The sequence below is a fragment of the Bactrocera neohumeralis genome, chromosome 5 (assembly GCF_024586455.1).
Source record: "Bactrocera neohumeralis isolate Rockhampton chromosome 5, APGP_CSIRO_Bneo_wtdbg2-racon-allhic-juicebox.fasta_v2, whole genome shotgun sequence".
Lineage (NCBI taxonomy): Eukaryota > Metazoa > Arthropoda > Insecta > Diptera > Tephritidae > Bactrocera > Bactrocera neohumeralis.
In genome coordinates, this window is record NC_065922.1 from 6,572,668 (window position 1) to 6,591,159 (window position 18,492).

The 18,492-nt window shown below is 35.1% G+C and overlaps 1 protein-coding gene across 2 annotated transcripts in view; it reads left to right on the plus strand.

Annotated features, from left to right (window-relative positions):
• Positions 1 to 768: 768 nt before the first annotated feature.
• The window catches only part of LOC126758323 (uncharacterized), a 62,201-nt gene continuing 44,477 nt past the window's right edge, over positions 769 to 18,492 (plus strand). For both annotated transcript variants that reach the window (XM_050472557.1, XM_050472558.1), the window contains exon 1: positions 769 to 1,887. In XM_050472557.1, the coding sequence (XP_050328514.1) occupies positions 1,756 to 1,887 (132 nt within the window). In that variant the 5' untranslated portion in view covers positions 769 to 1,755. The remainder of the gene's footprint in view (positions 1,888 to 18,492) is intronic.

Here is an 18,492-nt window from a genome sequence, read left to right on the forward strand (position 1 = left end):
CTCTATAATACTCTATAAATATTTCCGGCATGTCTACTATAGAAATTTACAACAAACTCTTACTAGGAATGTAACAGTTTTCAAAAACTGCTTGGCCACTGTAATGCTTCTAGAATTTGCTGTTTAACAGAAGCCAACTTCTATGCGGCGAATTGGGAAAAAGTTGCCCCAAAATGCATTAAAAATACAAGCAGCCAACAAACAACCGCAACCTGCAGTTGCCACACAACGCTCTCAACATGTTGTGGGCGCTTGTAGCTAGCAGCATGTTGTGCGAAAACCGGTTTTTTGCCGTCTCCTCGAACAACCCAGCACATTATTGCTCCAACGTCGTTTATTTGGTCGCCATCGAACCCAGCGGCCAACAAGTAGACGCTACCAACAAGCTTGAAACTTTTTGCTTTTGCTTTGCTTTTAGGGCTACACTCACACGCGCGTAGCGACTACAATTTGCCCGCCATCCACACAAGTTGGCGCCCGCGCTCCACCAACGACCCGGCAATCCGCAGCTGCTAACAACAATCCGCGCTGTCCACCAGCTGCTTCTTCAACCGGTCTTCTTCAGAACCAGCGCCAGCCAGCCAGCCAACTTCGTTGCATTTTCCAATTCGGTTCGCTACAACGTTTCGGCGCAATTCGCTGCAAGTTCGGTTTTGTATATGTTGCAACATTCGTTGCCTACGCCGACACACGCTGTTCGTTCGGCATATCAATTGCTTTGCTTGACTGCTTGGCTGACTGGTTGACTGGTGTATTTCGGTTGTTTCGCTGTCGTTTGGCTGACTGGTCGTGGTGGTGTCTCGTATGGAATACATAGTTTTTAAAATGTTTGTCGTTGCAGCCAGTTGCTTCAGTTGGTCGTGAGCGGTCGTTAGTTGATGACGTTGAATTTAGTGAGTTTACGTTTCTCGAATAATTTTTGTGTGTGTTCAGCTATTTCATGCTACGGAATTATTTGTCGTCGTATTTTACGTGCCGAGCGTAGAGGAAAAGCGTGTTTTCTCATAGCCAGTCGAGAGACTTACAAAGCTACCAAGCAATTGCGACGAGTTTCGAAGGTATCTGAACGTGCGCGGCAAATGCTTTAGCGACGGCAAAATGTATTTGCGACAAAGTGTTGTTTGAAAACAGTTGACAATTTTCCGATTTCGAAAATTGTAGATATGAAATTGGTTGAAATACAAAATTTAAGCCTCGAAAATAATTAAAGTGTGTTATGTATATTGTCTGAAATTATTTAAAAAATTATTTGACAAAGTGAAAACAACGATATTTAAAAAAATATTTTTTTTTGGAAAACAGTGGCAAGAATTGGTGTCTTCATAACTCAAAAACACACCCGAAACTAATTGGATAAACAAAATTTGAAAAGAAAAAAATTAAAGATATGTCCGATTCAAAGAAGATTTACTAAGATTGATGACATAAATTCAAAACAATATACAAGAAAATCGAATAATATTCGACTTTGAGTATAAAACTGGCAACTTGAGTTTTGAAAAATTTTATCCAACCTCATTTTCGAACGACATTTCATTAAAATTTTGAAAGAAAGTGCGAAGTACAAAAAAGTTCAACTAAAAAGTGCAAAGTGAATATATTCCGAGTGTTAAAATCTTGTATCCTAAGAAAGCAAAATCAGTTCAAAATCCGATAAAGTGCAAACAAGTAGAATCCGCAAGAAAAACTGCATACAAAGCAAAATAATCAAACCAATTATAAGCACAGCAAAAACACAAAGGAAAAACAAATAAAATGTCCAGCAAAAAGGAACTCAACTCCACCCTAATGATGGCATTCACTGTCACAACGCTGCTTGGATTTATAAACGCGCAAGCAGTGGGCTCCAAGGATCTCTTCAGATGCCGCCAAAGTTGCTATCAAAAGGTGAGTTCCGCACGACGATGATAGGGCACAAAAAGCAAAATGAAAAAATCAAAGAAAATGCTTGCATAAAATAGAAAGCGCGATAGCTCAGCTTAAGGGAACTAAAGCAAAATAGAGTATAACAGAGCTGCAAGGCTCAAAGTAAAATAATATGGAAAATCGTAGAAAGGGGTTCAAACATAAGTGCTTTAAAAACACTGAAAGGAAAGAGTTAGTGATTGCGGGGCTTCACTGGAAGGCTTTGAAACGTATATAAAGATAATGTATATAACGAAAAATCTATAGCACTGAAGTAACGCTGAGAAGTCAGATTGGAAATCAGTTTAGTTTTTTTCTACATCGGTGCTTTTCATGCGTGAAGGGTATATCGAAAAAATCCCTGTAAATCTACCATTTAAGGGAAACAGAACTTCGTACCAGCAATTACATAACATAGGGTATATAATATATAAACCTTGTGGGCACAGAACAGATGACAGATAACAGAGGCAGCTCCAGCGCAGCGCACAGCACCGAGCGAGTGACAAGATGTGCCAAATGGCAGTGTGTAAGACCCGGCAAGCAGGCAATTTTTTCACTTTCTTGTTTTCATTTTGTGCTACGCTGAAGCTTCCTTTTCCTTAGTTAGCTGTCGCCACTGACTGACATGACATTTGACATTTGAATGGGCCGCAATGCGTGGCCCGGTCGCTTTTCGCAAGCTTTGTGCCTGCTTGAAGCCAGCTTTCAGCTTTGTGGCGGCAAATCATAAAAGCCTATTTATCAGCGCACCGCAATGGTGTTTAAAGAAATCAATGCGAATCGATGTATGAAGGTATTGTTGTTGCATTTGTGCCGCGAAGATAAGGTTTGGAATACTTAAGTAAATAAGGAGGCACGTTAAAGACGCTTCATGCTGTGTGGCAGCTTTGGTTATGTATGAAGTAATTGTGTGCTTGTAGGTCTCTTGAGAATATTCTAATTTAATCACATTAAATTGCCTGTGATTGGCGTTTAGACAGAGAGAGTTTTGAAAATGTTGAGACGAAATTAAAATTTCAGTAAAAAATTTTTAAAAAATTTTACTGAATCGGTGTGTGAAAATAAATAATTTAGAATTGTTTTTCAATGAAACCATTAATAGTTTTAAAATTAAAATATTTTAAATTTTTTCAAAGCAAATGTTCAAGAGAAAATCTCTAAGAAATTACATATCGAAGAATAGCTTGAAAACAAGAAAAATTAGAATTGAAATTTTATACAAAAAATCTTCACAAGCTTTAATTGTTCTCCAATTCACGGTATAAGTGAACTTAATTTTTTATTTTAATACAAAAATCCAATTGTTGCAAGTAACTCAAACTAAATAATTTTTTTTTTAATTTCTGCAAAAATAATAATTGTTTCGTATTGCTTTTCAGTTGAAATTTTGTTTCAATAATTTAAAATTTCCTTAACTTGCAACAAAAATTTTTCACATTTGTTGCAACAACCAGCAGTTGATGGTTGAAAAAGCTGTCAAGCTGTTAACGAGCCTGAAAACAAAATGAATTTCATTGCAAAAGCAAATGAAAATAAAGCAAGTAACACCTACACACACAGTTACATAGGTCCAAAAACCGTTATAAATCAACACCCAATACAAAATGCTATGCAACACACAATTTTCAATTAAATTATGCGCTCTTGCAACATCCTGAGCTTGAGTTATTAAATAAAATTTACAGCGTTTTTGTTGTTGTCGCTATTACAGCCAACTCTCAACGGCATACCAACACAAGCACACAGCATAAATATGTATGATTCGCCGTAAAAACAATTAAAATTACGCCCTCATCTACGTTCATGGCCATTTGACAGCACTGTAGGTGCCACATACATAATTCCGGTAACAAAAGCAACCACAAAGTTGATTATGAAAATCATAAAAATTAAATATACACGTTGGTGTCAAGTCAACAAGCGCTACACAATCATAAAAACTGAAACAAGAGAAGCAGCAACACATAAAAATTCGCTCTGTGGCAAGCGCGGCAAGCGACTCAAATGGCAAGCGAAGGCTGCTAGGAAGCTAGACAGGCAGGCAGGCAGTAGAATGTCCCTTCGCCAATAAAACCACAGGCGAGCTAGCGAACTACACCTTCATGACTTTGCATATATATGTGTTTGTATGTGTGTGTTTGTGTGCGAATTTGTAATAAAACTCATATTACAATTTGAAATACAATAATTTTTATGATGTGGCATAATAAATTTGCAAGTTTCGTCGTAAGCATTATATCGTGGCCAAAAAGCTCTAATGCCTTTGCTAAAGAAAAATTTAAGAAATGAAAATTTCGTAATTTTTAAAAAATTCTGTCTCAGTTATTTTATTGAAGAATTTCGAATAATTGTTGTACAAGTTTATTACTATGTTGCTGATACGCAATAAAACCGCATGTGGCAAATTACACACCGAAATAAATAAATAATTTATATGCGATGGCAACAACAACAACAACTTTTACTGCCTGCCCGCCAGCGCGCTTATCAGTGTTTTATCACACAACAAAAGCAGCAATAATCATAAAAGTACAACAACATGCACCACTACACGCTGTAGTAGCGCGGCACAGTGAGTTCACTGACTGCCACCCGTGCAACCGCTTGCTTTTCGCCGCTGCCGCTGATAGCACGCTCGCGTATCGCCCTCAATGTTGCTAGCAAGCGCAATTCTAACGGTTGCAGTCACTTATTTGCTCCACTCTATTTTATTTTTATATCCAACTCATAAATGTTTGCTCGTATGCAGCAGCTCCCCTCCGCCATAAAATTGTAAAAAATATCTAAAATATAAAAAATAACGCTAAGTGCCTCTGGGAAGGGGGGTCTTTGTTATTTGTGCTAATGAGCACGCTACTAAGCAACCCTAGCTGAAGTTGCCATTTCGAAAATGCTTTTTTCGAAATTACACAATATCTGCTGATGGGGTTTTTGGTTATGAAGATAGTTTTCACTAATGTTGCATGGCGAATTTTTGCTGTTGTTGTTGTGTGTTATCATTAATGGCGAGTAATTGCTGATATTGCAGGCAATCAACTTGAGTAAAGTTTCTGTGATTAATTCTCTACACTTTGGATATGTCTCAGTATGTGCACATGTTGCCACAAATATAGTCAAATTAAGCTAAACTGGTAGTAAGTAGTCTAATTAGACTAATTGTTGCTAAAATTAATGCTATCGGCTGTGGCAAGTCATCGAAATCACTTTTTGTGCCACGTTCCCTTGCCACTCCAGTGAACCCAAACAACCTATACCTATATTGTTATCGCTTTGACTTATGCAACAAAAATGTTGCTCGAAATCTGCGTGCCAACAACTATGTAACACTTCACACAAACAACAGCAAAACGGTGCAAACTTAACACTCAACACTTTTTCGGAACAAATTTAGAATTTTCAGCCCTTTTTATTGACCCCTGACCACGTGCAATAGGCGTCTTATCGATTTCCCAAGCCAGCACTTAGTTTATGACAGCAAAAATAGCGCCTTTAGAAAAACAAACACACATACTGCATGTTGCAACTACACATATTTCATGCTTATAATGACTAAATAGCTGACTTCTGTTGTTGTTTTGTAATTACAAGTTTACTGTTGTCGAAAAATAATAATTTTTTGTTGCTGTTGTTGTAATTACTTAATGATTTCGTATGTAATTTGTCGGCAACGCGCTGTCAGCAAGCTAAACTATCAAGCTGCAATAAATATATACATACATATGTATATATGTACATGTAGGTGTCTGTGTGTGTGTGTCTATAAGTGTATGTGTAATCACTTTCGTACAAGTAAGTCAACGCTTAATGTTTTTGTAAACTTCGTATTTGTTGGCAGCACAATATTTGATTTGTCGCACGCACACACACACACACACATGCATGGCAGCTCATAAATTTACAAATTTATTTGTTCACATGATTATTTATTTAGGCGCACCAGCGCGTATTTGGCACACCAGCACACGCACACATGCATATCTATGTATATTGGTGTCAACTGGCTTGTTGCCGCTGCTGCAGAAAGCAGTTTGTACATTGCACTTTGATTGCTTGCTCTGCTATCACTAGCAGTACAGCTGGAAATGTGTCGAAAGTGAGCGCAAAGCGAGCGTTCAGGCTGACGAAAGTCATTTTGTCTGATTGACTGGTGAGCGGTTGCTATCAGTTGGTTGTTGTCATGTTGGTGCACTTGTTTGACTTTCAGTTGCTGCTTTGACTATCTGCCTGACTGCTTGTTTGATTTGCTCCGCAGTTTGCTAGTTTGCATTGCGATCCACCGCTATTTGCCTTCGTGTCGCTGAGACTTCCTTCTAAGCACACACGCACACATACACGAAGATGTTTGTGTTCATGCATAACTGTGAAATTATTGCTGCCGCTTTGTCTCAATATCGTTTTCTGAACAAACAAATACTTCCAAACGCCTTGAGCGCTCAATGTGGCAGAGCGCAGTACGTGCCACACGGTGGGAAATGCTTAGATAAATGGCTGTGTGTGCTCAGGCGACATTATAAATTAATCGACAGTGCCAACTGACGCGAGATAACTGTAAATATCGTACGCAAATAAACATAATAAATTATAATTAATCATAAGTAAATAAAGCTGTGAGGAAATATTAAAATTTTTTCAAGAAAAATAAATTGTAAAAATTCGAAGAGCAAATGGAATGATTAATGGCAAGCAAATAATACAAAAATAATCAATTATAATTAAAAAAAAAAAATTAAAAAAAATTATAAAAAAAGTAATGAGTCCAATTTGTCCCACAAGTCTGTACGCCTATACCTATACCTTCTTTTGCCCCCACTACAACACTTACTCAAACTAATTGCAAAACTTCTAAATAAAAATTGCTGCACTTCTAGTATTGCAACCAAATTTTTCATAACTTTCATGCAACATTTGCTTTAATTTCAAGCTTTTTTTCGCAAACTCATCAGCAACTTTTTGCCACCCGCAGCGTATTTGTGTTTGCACTGCACTCGAAAGCGTACAACATGCCGCTGACGCTGACGCTGGTTGCATGAAATCATATGCAACATTTGCCATAAATTTTTTACGCTGGCATTTTAAAGTGCGCACTTCAGCGGGCGTAATTGGAAATTACGCGCCACAATGTTTGTTGCAGCACATATAATAGCGCGCTTTTGCACCCTCACGCTAATGTTGCCCCACCAGCTATGTGGCATGTGTGTGCACATATGTGGCTCAAGGACATTTTAGTGGCAAAAACGGATTGCCTTGCAGCCTTTATGCTGCTGCACTTTTGCATGTTGCAACAACAAAAAATTAAATCAGGCATTGAACTGTTAATTATGATGCTGTTGATGATGATGATGCCGATGACATTGATGTTGACGCTGCTGAAGTGTTAATGGCAGCATGCAAATTGCAATTGAAAAGCCATTTTGAGTTCAAAGCAAACACATTAGCGAATTTAATTGTGCGGAAAGGCGCGCAATAGTGCAGCTGATTGTGGCAAGCAGCGCGCGGGATAAAAATATTGAGGGATAATATTTGAAAATGACAATTGACAGTTGTGGAAATGAAAATGGGTACACAAGGTTTTTAAAGTAATTTTTGGGTTGCGATTTGTCATTTTTTTCAGACACTTTTTGTTGCATAAATGTCTGTTTGATAACATTTTTGACTGCTACGTTAGAAAAATTAATATAAATCACATGAAAGTACATAATAAATTGCCACAGCGACAATAAAAATTAAACTAAGAAATGTTGCAACACGTTATTGCCACAAAAATAGCATCGAAACTCGAAGAATACGAATCAATTTGAACAACCTACCTTTTATGCCTTTAATAGTTACCGCAACAACAAAATTATCTCAAAATTATTATTTTATGTGTTTGCTATAAACGCGCACATACTCAACCACATTCTAACACACACATACAAACATTTATTTACATATAATTTGCTTATTACCCAAGCAATCCACGTTGCAATACATAATCTTGGACTTTATTGCGACTTTCATGCCTGTCAAGTGGCAAGCAAAAAGGTGCGGCTCATCCGCGCTGAAAACAAAACGTCAACAACAACAAAACAAAAACACAATGCCGCATAAGCCTATTACAGCCAACCCTCCGCGCTCTTGTGTATTTTGCTATTTTCTTATGAAAATTAACTTTATTTAAAGTACACTCCGAGAGTCGTACGTTGCCATGTGTCTATGTGCAACATGTGCATGTGGTACGGCGTGAATTCATTTCGCAATGCGTAAATTGAAAAAGTAGACACAACGGACACGAACAAGCAAATATCCACGCCGGCAACGCCAAGTCTGCGCTTCGATTTAACTCGCTGGCAGCGCGCACGAAGAAAAAAGTTTCGCAGAAAAAATTCTAAAAAAAAAATCGAGCAATGCATGCATTCATCATAATGCGCGCCGCAGCAGGAGGTAGTGCATTTGCCTATTCGCAAGCACAAGACGGCGACGGCGGCGGAAAAAACTCAACGAAATGGAAAGGAAACTGCTGCCCAACTGGTTGCTTGCCACTCCAACGCCTGAGCGCATATGCAACATTACGAATGCGAAGTTTGTTGCCTGCCACATGTGATTAACATGTCGTTCGGGTGCGCCAACATTGCCGTCGGACGTTGAAAATTAAATGAAAATTGTAAATAGTTTGTGTTCTGCATAAATTTAAAAATCTATAATGACTCGAAGACTTTATTTTTTTTTTTGGTTGCACTTAACTAGAGTTGCCTTTGATTTGCGCTGCTGCTGCGGAAGAAGCCAATTAAGCGCACACTCATACTGGTTGCTGAAAAGTTCAAACTCTCACATTCACATATTTCTGAGTGTAAATGTGTGTGTAATTAATCACATGTGCGTTTAGTGGCATGAGAGTTCTGCAGTCGCTTTTGGCATTCGGGGCATGAAAGTGCCGAGTGGACAAACTCGCGAGAAAAACGCAGAGTTTCACTCAACATTCATATATACAAAATGAATAAAATACCGTTAGGTAGAGTTAAAGTGCTGCCAAATTAACTATTTTTAAAGATCGAGCATAAAATATTAAAAAATATGTAAAGAAATATAAAAAGATTTAAAAATATGTAAAAAATAAAGTATATATCAAAAAAAAAATTTAAAAATTAAAAATATGTAAAAATTAAAAAAAAAAAAAAAAATTATACAAAAATATAAATTATTATTTTTATTGCTGTTAAGCACTCAAGCTGCCAACAGGCTTAACCTCAAAATCTTTTCAAATATCATATATTATTAAATATTTATCATCTTGAAGCCATCAAAGACGTGACAAGATTATAATAAATATAATAACTTCACAATAAAAATCGAAGAAAGGTCAACAAAGAGTTATGACCAGAAAATAGCGCGGGGTCAACAGCTAAAATCCCTTATTTACTAGAAATATTAAGAGCGCTTTATGCTTAATCAAAATATAGTATTATTAACGATATATCAAAGGCATGTTTTTGAAAAATTTACGACAACAAGAGCAAACGCACATTTCATTAGCAAATTACGTTGAGTGAACAGCGAAAAATTAAATTTGAAATCACTTAACATTTGCTTATAATTTATTGGCTGCTTATTTGTTGCTTGCCACTAGCGGTGATTGTAATAAAATATATATAAATAGACAAAAAGAAATAAGCGAAACATAAAAACAAGTAAATGGAGGACGCCCACGAGCTGCTGGCATAGTTGGCAAGATGGCCAACGCTGGCAGTGGCTACAGTGGTGTGCAGTATGCTGGTAACACAGAACTATAATTTTTTATTAATGCTTAACAGATATTAATTAAAATTGTTGAGCTAATTTTCGAAAGAAATAAATTGAAAAAAAAACAAAAATTTCTATAAACTTAAAAAAAAATTAAAAACACTAAATATTTAAATTATTATTATATACATTATGTCTTTATAGCAACAAAACACTATTTTAAGAGTATTCCGCTTACTACCTGCAATAGTAGGAAAAGTACCGTTAGAATTTTTTTTTAGAATTTTTAGAATTACCATAGAGTTTTAAAATTATAGTTAGAGCTTTAAAATCAAATTATTCGTTTTTCGAATGAAAACACATTTTTTTCAGTATTTCACAGAAATGTAATGTCTTTACAGTAATGAAACAAAGTGTATTATTTTAATAACTAAATTGGTCTTTGTTCCTCAAAATCATTAATTTTATTCATTTTCATCTCACTCACAAATTGACTTCTGCAACTTTTCCGGTCGTCACTGTACATAGTTCCTTAGAAAATGCGTAGGCGGCCTGCGTTGCTGGTGTGAGAATTGTGCGCATCAACACCCGCTGTTCAACAGCATTTGTCAAGTTATTTTATTTTTATTTATTGGACTATTTTATTTGATTTCTCTCTAAGCTTTTGGCCTCACACATTACCAGCTACAAATATTTTATGTACGCCGCCGACCTCAGACACACTTTCGCACAGCACTCATTAGCCGAACGAGCGCTAATTCAGCAAGGGTACAAATAAAATTTAAAGGTTCCTCTGTATGCTCATTAGCCGGGGAAAATGTGTGGTGAAAATTAAGAAAAAAATCATAAAATTATCCACTCTGCATACGACTGTTTAATCATTTATTCAACGCCCACCAGCGACCTGCTTGCCACACCATTTTTCGCGCACGCAGCTTCGCTTTTTTATAGCGTAAAAGTAAGGCGAAATTAAAATCGGGAAAACGAGCATAATAAACGGCAATGAGATTGGCATTAAAAGCGAAAATGCGCTTAAAATGAGGCATCATTGCTGAAATATGCAGCGCGGCGGCATGCGTGGAAGCAGTAAAACCAAGCGTGGCATCTTCTGCGAAAATCGCGTGCCACACTTTTGCATGCCGCGGGCCAAAATGCGTGTGTGTGGCATAGGTGCAGGAGCAGTGAGGAGTTACAGCAAAGCAATATTTGCACTGCGATGCGCTCGCGACCAGCAATACATATGTACATATCGTTTATACTTAAAGTAGTACACCTAGTAACTAGTACACTTACATACGTAATTTGTAAATATGTGCACGAAATTACGCGGATATGAAAAACAAGGTAAAGCAGAATATAAAATAATCAACTGCGAGCGGAAATCCATTTCAACGGCGGCTGTGGCGAGTTCCCTTAAAAATGCGGCACAACGCGATTTCGGAAAACAAAAAGCAATGCGAGAAAATCACGCTAGAAAAACTTCTTACGTGCAAGCACACATGCACGGTATAACAATTAAAATGCGATCAAGCTGAAAATTAAAATAAATTCCATGCAGCCATTGCCGAAAGCGCGAAATATGCTTGTAGTACACGTGCAACATACACATACAAAAATATACATGTTAATGCGCGAATTTGTGTATTTCGCTGTAGTTTGGCAGGTTATATTGAGAAAATAATAATAATAACTTTTTAATGCATAATAAGTAGGGCATTTTGTCAGTTGAATGAAGCGTCGGCTTTTTGTTGTTACATTTTTCGCTAATTTATTGCAACTGCGCGAAATTTTAATAAAAATCATTAAAGCAGACAAAAATGATTTTTATGTTAAAAAAAATTTTCTCCGCTTTGAAGTAACCGTTAATTGCAATTTTAACTGGAATCGCTAATTTAGCAAACGGTGGCCGAAGTAGGTGGACTTATCATCGTTGTAAATATGAAACGATAGCTACATATCATCACCTAAAATGCCAAAGAACATTGAGTTTATAATTGCTTACGATTCACTACATCATATTATATATATGTAGCATAAAATTTGCAGCTTCCGCTCTCAGTTATAACCAATATATAACCCATATGTAGCCAATTAATAACCAATATATAGTCAATATATAACCAGTATGTAACCATTTTATAACCAAAATTCAAAATTTTGTTTCAATTTTAGTGGTTTCTATTTCATCGCTTTTTCTTCGACTGTGAACTTATAAACAGTGAAGTTACGTAATTTTTTTTTCAATTTAGTATACATATATTGATTAAAGAATCCAAAATTTTCATCAAACACTATTGATCCAACCTGTGTGCGGCTTTACTGGACATATTCGAAAATGCTTCATTTCTGTTCTGAGAAAGTTTCTGTTTTTTGTTCAGTGTGTGCAAATTGTATCGGAAACTGGAATTTATTGAACATTTCCAATTTAATCATTAAACACTGCTCATAAACTCGGAGTTTAACATAAGGAACTTTTCTTCCCAAATACTACTTTTTTGGTGTTTACGAAAACATATTGTTTTCAAGAAAAAAAAATAGCTAACTTCAAAAAATCTAATTTTTTTGCTTATTAAATACCACAAAACTTTTAGAATATTGTCCTAAATTTGCTAGTTGATCCAAGTAATAGTCTCGGAGATACAGCCTCGAGAACTTGTGCGCTCGAGGCTAGCTAGGCTAAGTGCGCCATCTTTAAAAGCGTTTTCCTCGAAACTGTGTTTTTGAAGTCAGTTGGCAAGATTTCTCGAGAACTACTCAACCGATCTTTATGAAATTTTACACAGGTCTTTGAGATAACGTTCTTAAAAACCTGGACAAAGGATCGATTACAAGTATTTGAAAAAAAAATGTCGCAGAATTTTCACTGAAATTTTAGTTTTTCTGTAAAAATGTTTGCCAACATCCAATTGTCAGATATTTTTTTCATACGTTCAAGTATAAAGTTAGGTTTTAACTAAAAACTTTTTTTTTCATGTGGGCACAACTCTATTCCAAAAGGTCACCGGATATGTCGAGTTTTAAATATTTTTTTCAAAAAATTCAGAATTTCTTTATTAATAGTGTATTTTTGTAACAATAAAAAATTCTAATAAAATATTTAATTTTTATATGAGAAAAAATTTGTTGAAGAGAGGCTGTTATTTAGCCGAGGAAACCCATGTAACCTCTTAAGGAAAGTGTATGAGAGTTTTCTGTACATATATTGACGAGTATAAAATTGCACAAGTTAAACTTTCAATGACTGGGGATTGTTTGTTATAGTAGAACGTGCTCTAAGGTCTGCAAACTCCTTTCGATTTAATATTTTCTTCTTTGTACTATACTTGTATATAAACCTTTTCTCCTTTTCCGAAGCACGTATACCCTTGCAGTTAATTCAAGCACACTTTCCTTTGCAGTCCTGTACGAACAATCAATAAACGATTGCATTACCATTAAAATTATTATTATTCTTTTTATTATAATGATTTTTGTTATGACAATACAACTGACTTTAGAAAAAAGCCAATATGAAAACTAAATAACAAAAAAGACTCATTATTATGCCGCACTGTGCACAGCGTTCTCGAACGTGTAGCCAAAGCATATGGATACTCGCCATTCAGAAGCGCTTGGTAGTCCAAAAATAGCACAAACAAAAAATTATAAAAAATACAAGAAAATAGATGAAAATAAAAATAAACCAATACGCTATCCATGCGGACGGACTCTATGGGTGTATTCGTGCGTTCGATATTTGTATTTATCCACAATATTTTCATGGCTTTGTTTGCCTGATTCTCATTGCTTTTATTGTTCTCCCCATTCGTTATCTATCTAAGCATGTCGTAAACGTACAAAAACTTATCAGAAATCGTATGAGCACGCGTTTTGTTGGCCTTTTAATAATCATATTCCATGAGCTGCGCTTCGTGCGACGGTGGCTTTGAACATTTCTCCACGCGCGCTCGCGCCTGTGTATGTGTGTGTGATTAGTCAGTCAGCATGGGTTGTAGTGACTAGAAAAAGTAGCGCTCAGCCACTAGCAGCTCACTACTGTTGCTTCGATCACAACTGGCAAGCAGAAAGAAGTGACGAGCGACGACGAGTGAAGCGGCGGACGGACGGATCTTAGTACTTTTTAATAACAAACATTGCATTTTAACTGCCACAAAAGCCATTGCTTAGCTGGTTGTGTTGTTGTTGTTGCTGCTTTGTTGTCTGCTATTTTGTAGCGCCATAAAAGCCAGTAAAGCAGCCATTTGCTAGGGCCGTGGCCACTGTGCGCGCAGTCCGCGGCGTGTTGCGGCAGCGGCAACATGATTATTGTCATGTCTTTGTATGATTATTACCGACGTTTGATTGTCATAATGCGAAGCATAAAATTATATTCAGCTTGTACGTGTCGGGAATGTATGATTACCTACAAATACTTGTTACAGCAGCGCGGCAGAGGGGGGCGGCAGTCTAGGTAGTTCATCTATTAAGCACTATGAAGTAGTGTGGGGCTTGTGTGCCGCATTTTTATTTACTTTTATTGTTGTTATTACTATTTCTTTTAATCAAACAATGGTAGCACACGCATCCATAACTTAATTATGGCGTTTTTTCACTCGCGAGCTGTTCTTAGTTTCGTTGGAAACGCTCCTCGCATAGCTGAATAGGTAATAGTGTTGCTACGAAATTACTTACCACAACAACAGCAACAAAATGAAGCTTCATAATCATTATTTAAGCATAACTGCTCTCTTGCGTTTTCTTTTTACGATATTTTTGCAAACCCCATTCAAATAACGTTTCTGCAGCTCTTTAGGGTGGCAAACTCTGGCAAGCATGTATTGGCTCTACATGCTCATGGCTTTGCTGTAGTTTAAAGGCAACCCGTTATTAACGCCATTTGTGGTATTTCCGTTTTGGAAGCACTTTTCTTGCAGCGGAAGTCAAATGTCTTGCTGCCAACTTTCTACGTGCTTTTGTTGCACAGTGCAACTGCGTGTGGCACAAGCACGTTGTACCGTTTAAATATACGTTAAACCAAAAACAATAAAAAGCGCGTGTGGTTTTAGTTAGAAGTAAGTAAATTTATTAAAATAGATTCGAATTTTAATTTGGTCATTTTTCATATTTTTTACTGCTGCCCCAACTTCCGTTTTTGGTGTAATGTTATTGTCACCTGACTACATATAAGGCTTATTTGCTTTTATTACTTGATATGAAGTAGAAAATAAATATGAATATTTAAATGACATAACTAGCATGAAGAGCATAAAAAATTGTAAATATAAAAAATAAAAATGAAAAAAAAATTAAAATGAAAAAAATAAAAAAAATTGATTGAAAATATTGAAAAAAAATTACAAAACCACGAAGAAAGTTAAAATTTTTATAGATACAATTTTTTTTTTTAATCTTTTATATGTTTTGTAAAAATTTCCACAAAATTTTTTTTTGCTTTTCCTAAAAAAAATATTTTCAATGCCTAAAACCTCTCTAAATTTCTAAGAAACGTTAAAAAAATTAAAAAATTAAATTAAATTTTTTTTTAATTCAATTTTAAAACAAAATCTAAACTTCTAAAAATAAAAATTTTCGAAAAAAAATATTTGGAAAAAAAATTAAATTGAATTATCTAAGAAATTTCTAAAAAAAATCTAAATTTCTGAAGAAGATTGTAGAAATTTGGATTTTTTTTTTAATTTTTTGGATACTTTCTTTTTAATAATTTTTTTTGTCCGAAAATTTTAATTTTATCAAATTTAATTATTTTTAGAAATTTTCTTTTCGAATTATTTCTATATTCCTTCTAAACCCTTAAAAGTCAATCAATTCAAACAATGAAAAAATAAAACATTTCAAAACATTCGTGAATTAAGCTACAAATAAGCGGCTTAGCAACACCTGCCAAGAGGCACAGCAAAGAATGTAGCATGCTCATTGATATGCCACAACAAAGAACCATTGAATTATTTAAAGAAAAGCAACAAATACTTGAAATCAACCACCGCACTTGAAAGCGCTTTCATGCAACTCAAAAGTACACACACACACACCTCTCAAAACAGAGACAGGGGTGCAAAACCCCGAAATTTGTCAAGCCGCTAATGCCAAGCAAGCGCTGCTTCAACCGTTTCAAAACTGATACCGTTAGAAAAAGCCTAAACTAGACAGCTTGACATAGCTAAGCTCACACGTAGAGGGTGTCACACTGTTTGGCTGAGTGGCGGCTGAGCGGTGAATGCCTTTGTTAGCGCCGCCACAAGAGCCATGCGGGCATGCTAGGAATTTTTTGCCAGCAGAAACGAAAAATCAGCAGCAGGGGCGGTAGGTAAATAAAATAAAGCCGTACCGGTAGCGCTCGCAACGTCAGACTTGCCGACTTTGCTGCGTGGCATGCAACCCCAACTACGAAAAGCCGAAAATGCAAAACAAAAAAATCGTCATTTACTCCAACGCTTGTCTGTATGACAGTGCCGCTTTGTCGTCTTGTCGTTGGCACTGAATTTTCCCAAAATTAATGCAAATTCCGTTGTAAATTCCTGCTTTGCCACCGCGCCGCCGCTGCCGAAATTTCACGTGTGCGATAAAGAGCCGATTTGCATGCCTTAATAAATGAAATTCTTTGCGTTGCTGTTGTGTTGTCTTCGTTTACTTGCTGCTGCCACTACTAAAATTGCTTCATTTGTTGGGCTTGTTGTTGTTGTTAGTGGACTACCTTGCCTTATCAACACCTGAAACACGGCGCAGTTGCCGTGGAGGGATGGGCTGCGGCGACGAAGGTCAACTTGACAGCAACGAGCACAACAAAAACCTAAAAGCTAGTGCACAGCCAACAATAAAACAGCAGCAACAACAGCAACTAAGCATAAAAACGATTAGCGCAGCGTCTTAAAAGACGTTGGCGTGGCGAACGCGATTCGTCGGGGTTGAGAAAACGCTTTGTTCAAACTGCTGCTGCCTCGCTTTTAACTGCGGCTTCAACTGCCATTCACCTCAATGTCGCACAGTTATTCTTGTAGTTGTTTAATTTTGTTTTTCGCGTGTATTTTGAATTAAGGAAAAAATATAAAATAAATTAGAAATTATTACGCAGCTTGTCGCAGAGCGAATGCGGAATTTTCTCATGTGTGTGGCGGCCCTATGTAGTTGTTGTTGTCGGGAAAGTCTTAAGTATGAGAAGAATGACAGCAATTTGCATTTGTTGCAAGAAATTAACTGCGAATTAGCATAAATTTTAGTGTGAATTTCCGTTTCGGAAGCGAGGGTGAGGAAATGAAGAAATGGGATTTTATTGAAAGTCTGGATGAGAGTCTTACTTGGGGAAAAAGTCGAATTTGGAGAATAGTGGGTTGCGCCAATTGGCGGCAAAAAAGCAATCAGCAAAAAGTTAATATTCCAAATACTCATATATTTCTATATTTTCTTTGTAATTAAAAAATTGATTTTTGAAAATTATAAATTTAATTTTTTAGATTGTTTAATTAAATTTTTTATTATCTTTTATTAATTTTTTAAATTAAGTAATAATTTTTTTTTAATTTTTTGAATAATAATTATTTCGTTTTATATTTTTTATATTGTTGAAAAATAATTTAATTTTTAAAATTAAAATTAATTATTTTTTTTTAATTTCATTAATTAATTAATTTTTCTTTCTTTAATTTTTATATTATTGAAAAATTAATGTTTGAAAATTATAAATTTAGTTTTTTAAATTATGTTTTTTTTAATTCCTTAAATTAATTAATCTTTCTTTGTATAATTTCTAAATTATTGAAAAGAATTTTTGAAAATGATAAATCTGTTTGTTTAAATAAATTAATTAATAGTTTTGCTTCTTTAATTAACTTATTTTTCTTTTTATTTTTTTTTTTTAATTATAAAAAATCTTTTTATTAAGTATAAATTTAATTTTTTAAAGTATTTAATTAATTTTTTTCTTCAATTAATTAATTTTTCTTTTAATAATTTCAATATTATTGAAAAATAAATGTTAAATAATGTATAGTTTTTTAAATTAGTTAATTATTTTTTTTAATTATTTAATTATAATTCGTTTTTATTTTTATAATTTTTTTTATATTAACGAAATTTGAAGTTTTGAAAATAATAGATTAAATTTTTTAAATTAATTAATTATAATTTTTAATTTTTTTAAATTAATATTTTTTTTTTGCTCTTTGGTTAATCAATTTTTATTTGTATATTTACTCTATTACTGAAAAACAGATTTTTGAAAATAATAAATATAATTTTATAAATTAACTAATTAATTTTTCTTTTTATATTTACAGGTAAAATCGAATGCAATCATTATAAATATTCAGCTTTTTACGTGAGTTGTAAAGTAAGCCAAAAACTTATGAGGAAACTAAAATTTTAGTTTTGAAAAAAAAAAAACATTTTAAAAGTTAATTTCATTTAAAAATATAAAAAATTAGAAATTCAATTTTTTTAATTAATAAATTTTTTACCATTAATTTTACAAGCTTGCAACAGCGCTTTTCGCTTAAAGTTGTCACAAAATGTATGCAGGCACTCACACACTTTCAAACGCATGCTGGCGCGTGTGTGCGCTCGTGAAAATGTAAAAAGGCGCAACAAATTGTGGCAACATTAGTTGCAATGCAAATAGAAAACCTGGTTACACACTTAAAACTTGCTGAGCTGCAACGCTAACATGAAAACTGAAGAACCAACTTTGTACGTAATTATATAATTCACTCAACGCACACAAACACACACACACTGATATATATAATGCCACATGTGTGCGCTTGTATGCACTTCCATGTGAGTTGCGCACAATTGCAGTTGGTTGCCACTTTGTCGTCATGTTGCAAATGCTGGCGCACACAATTCGCACACGCTTCATGTAGAACAACCAAA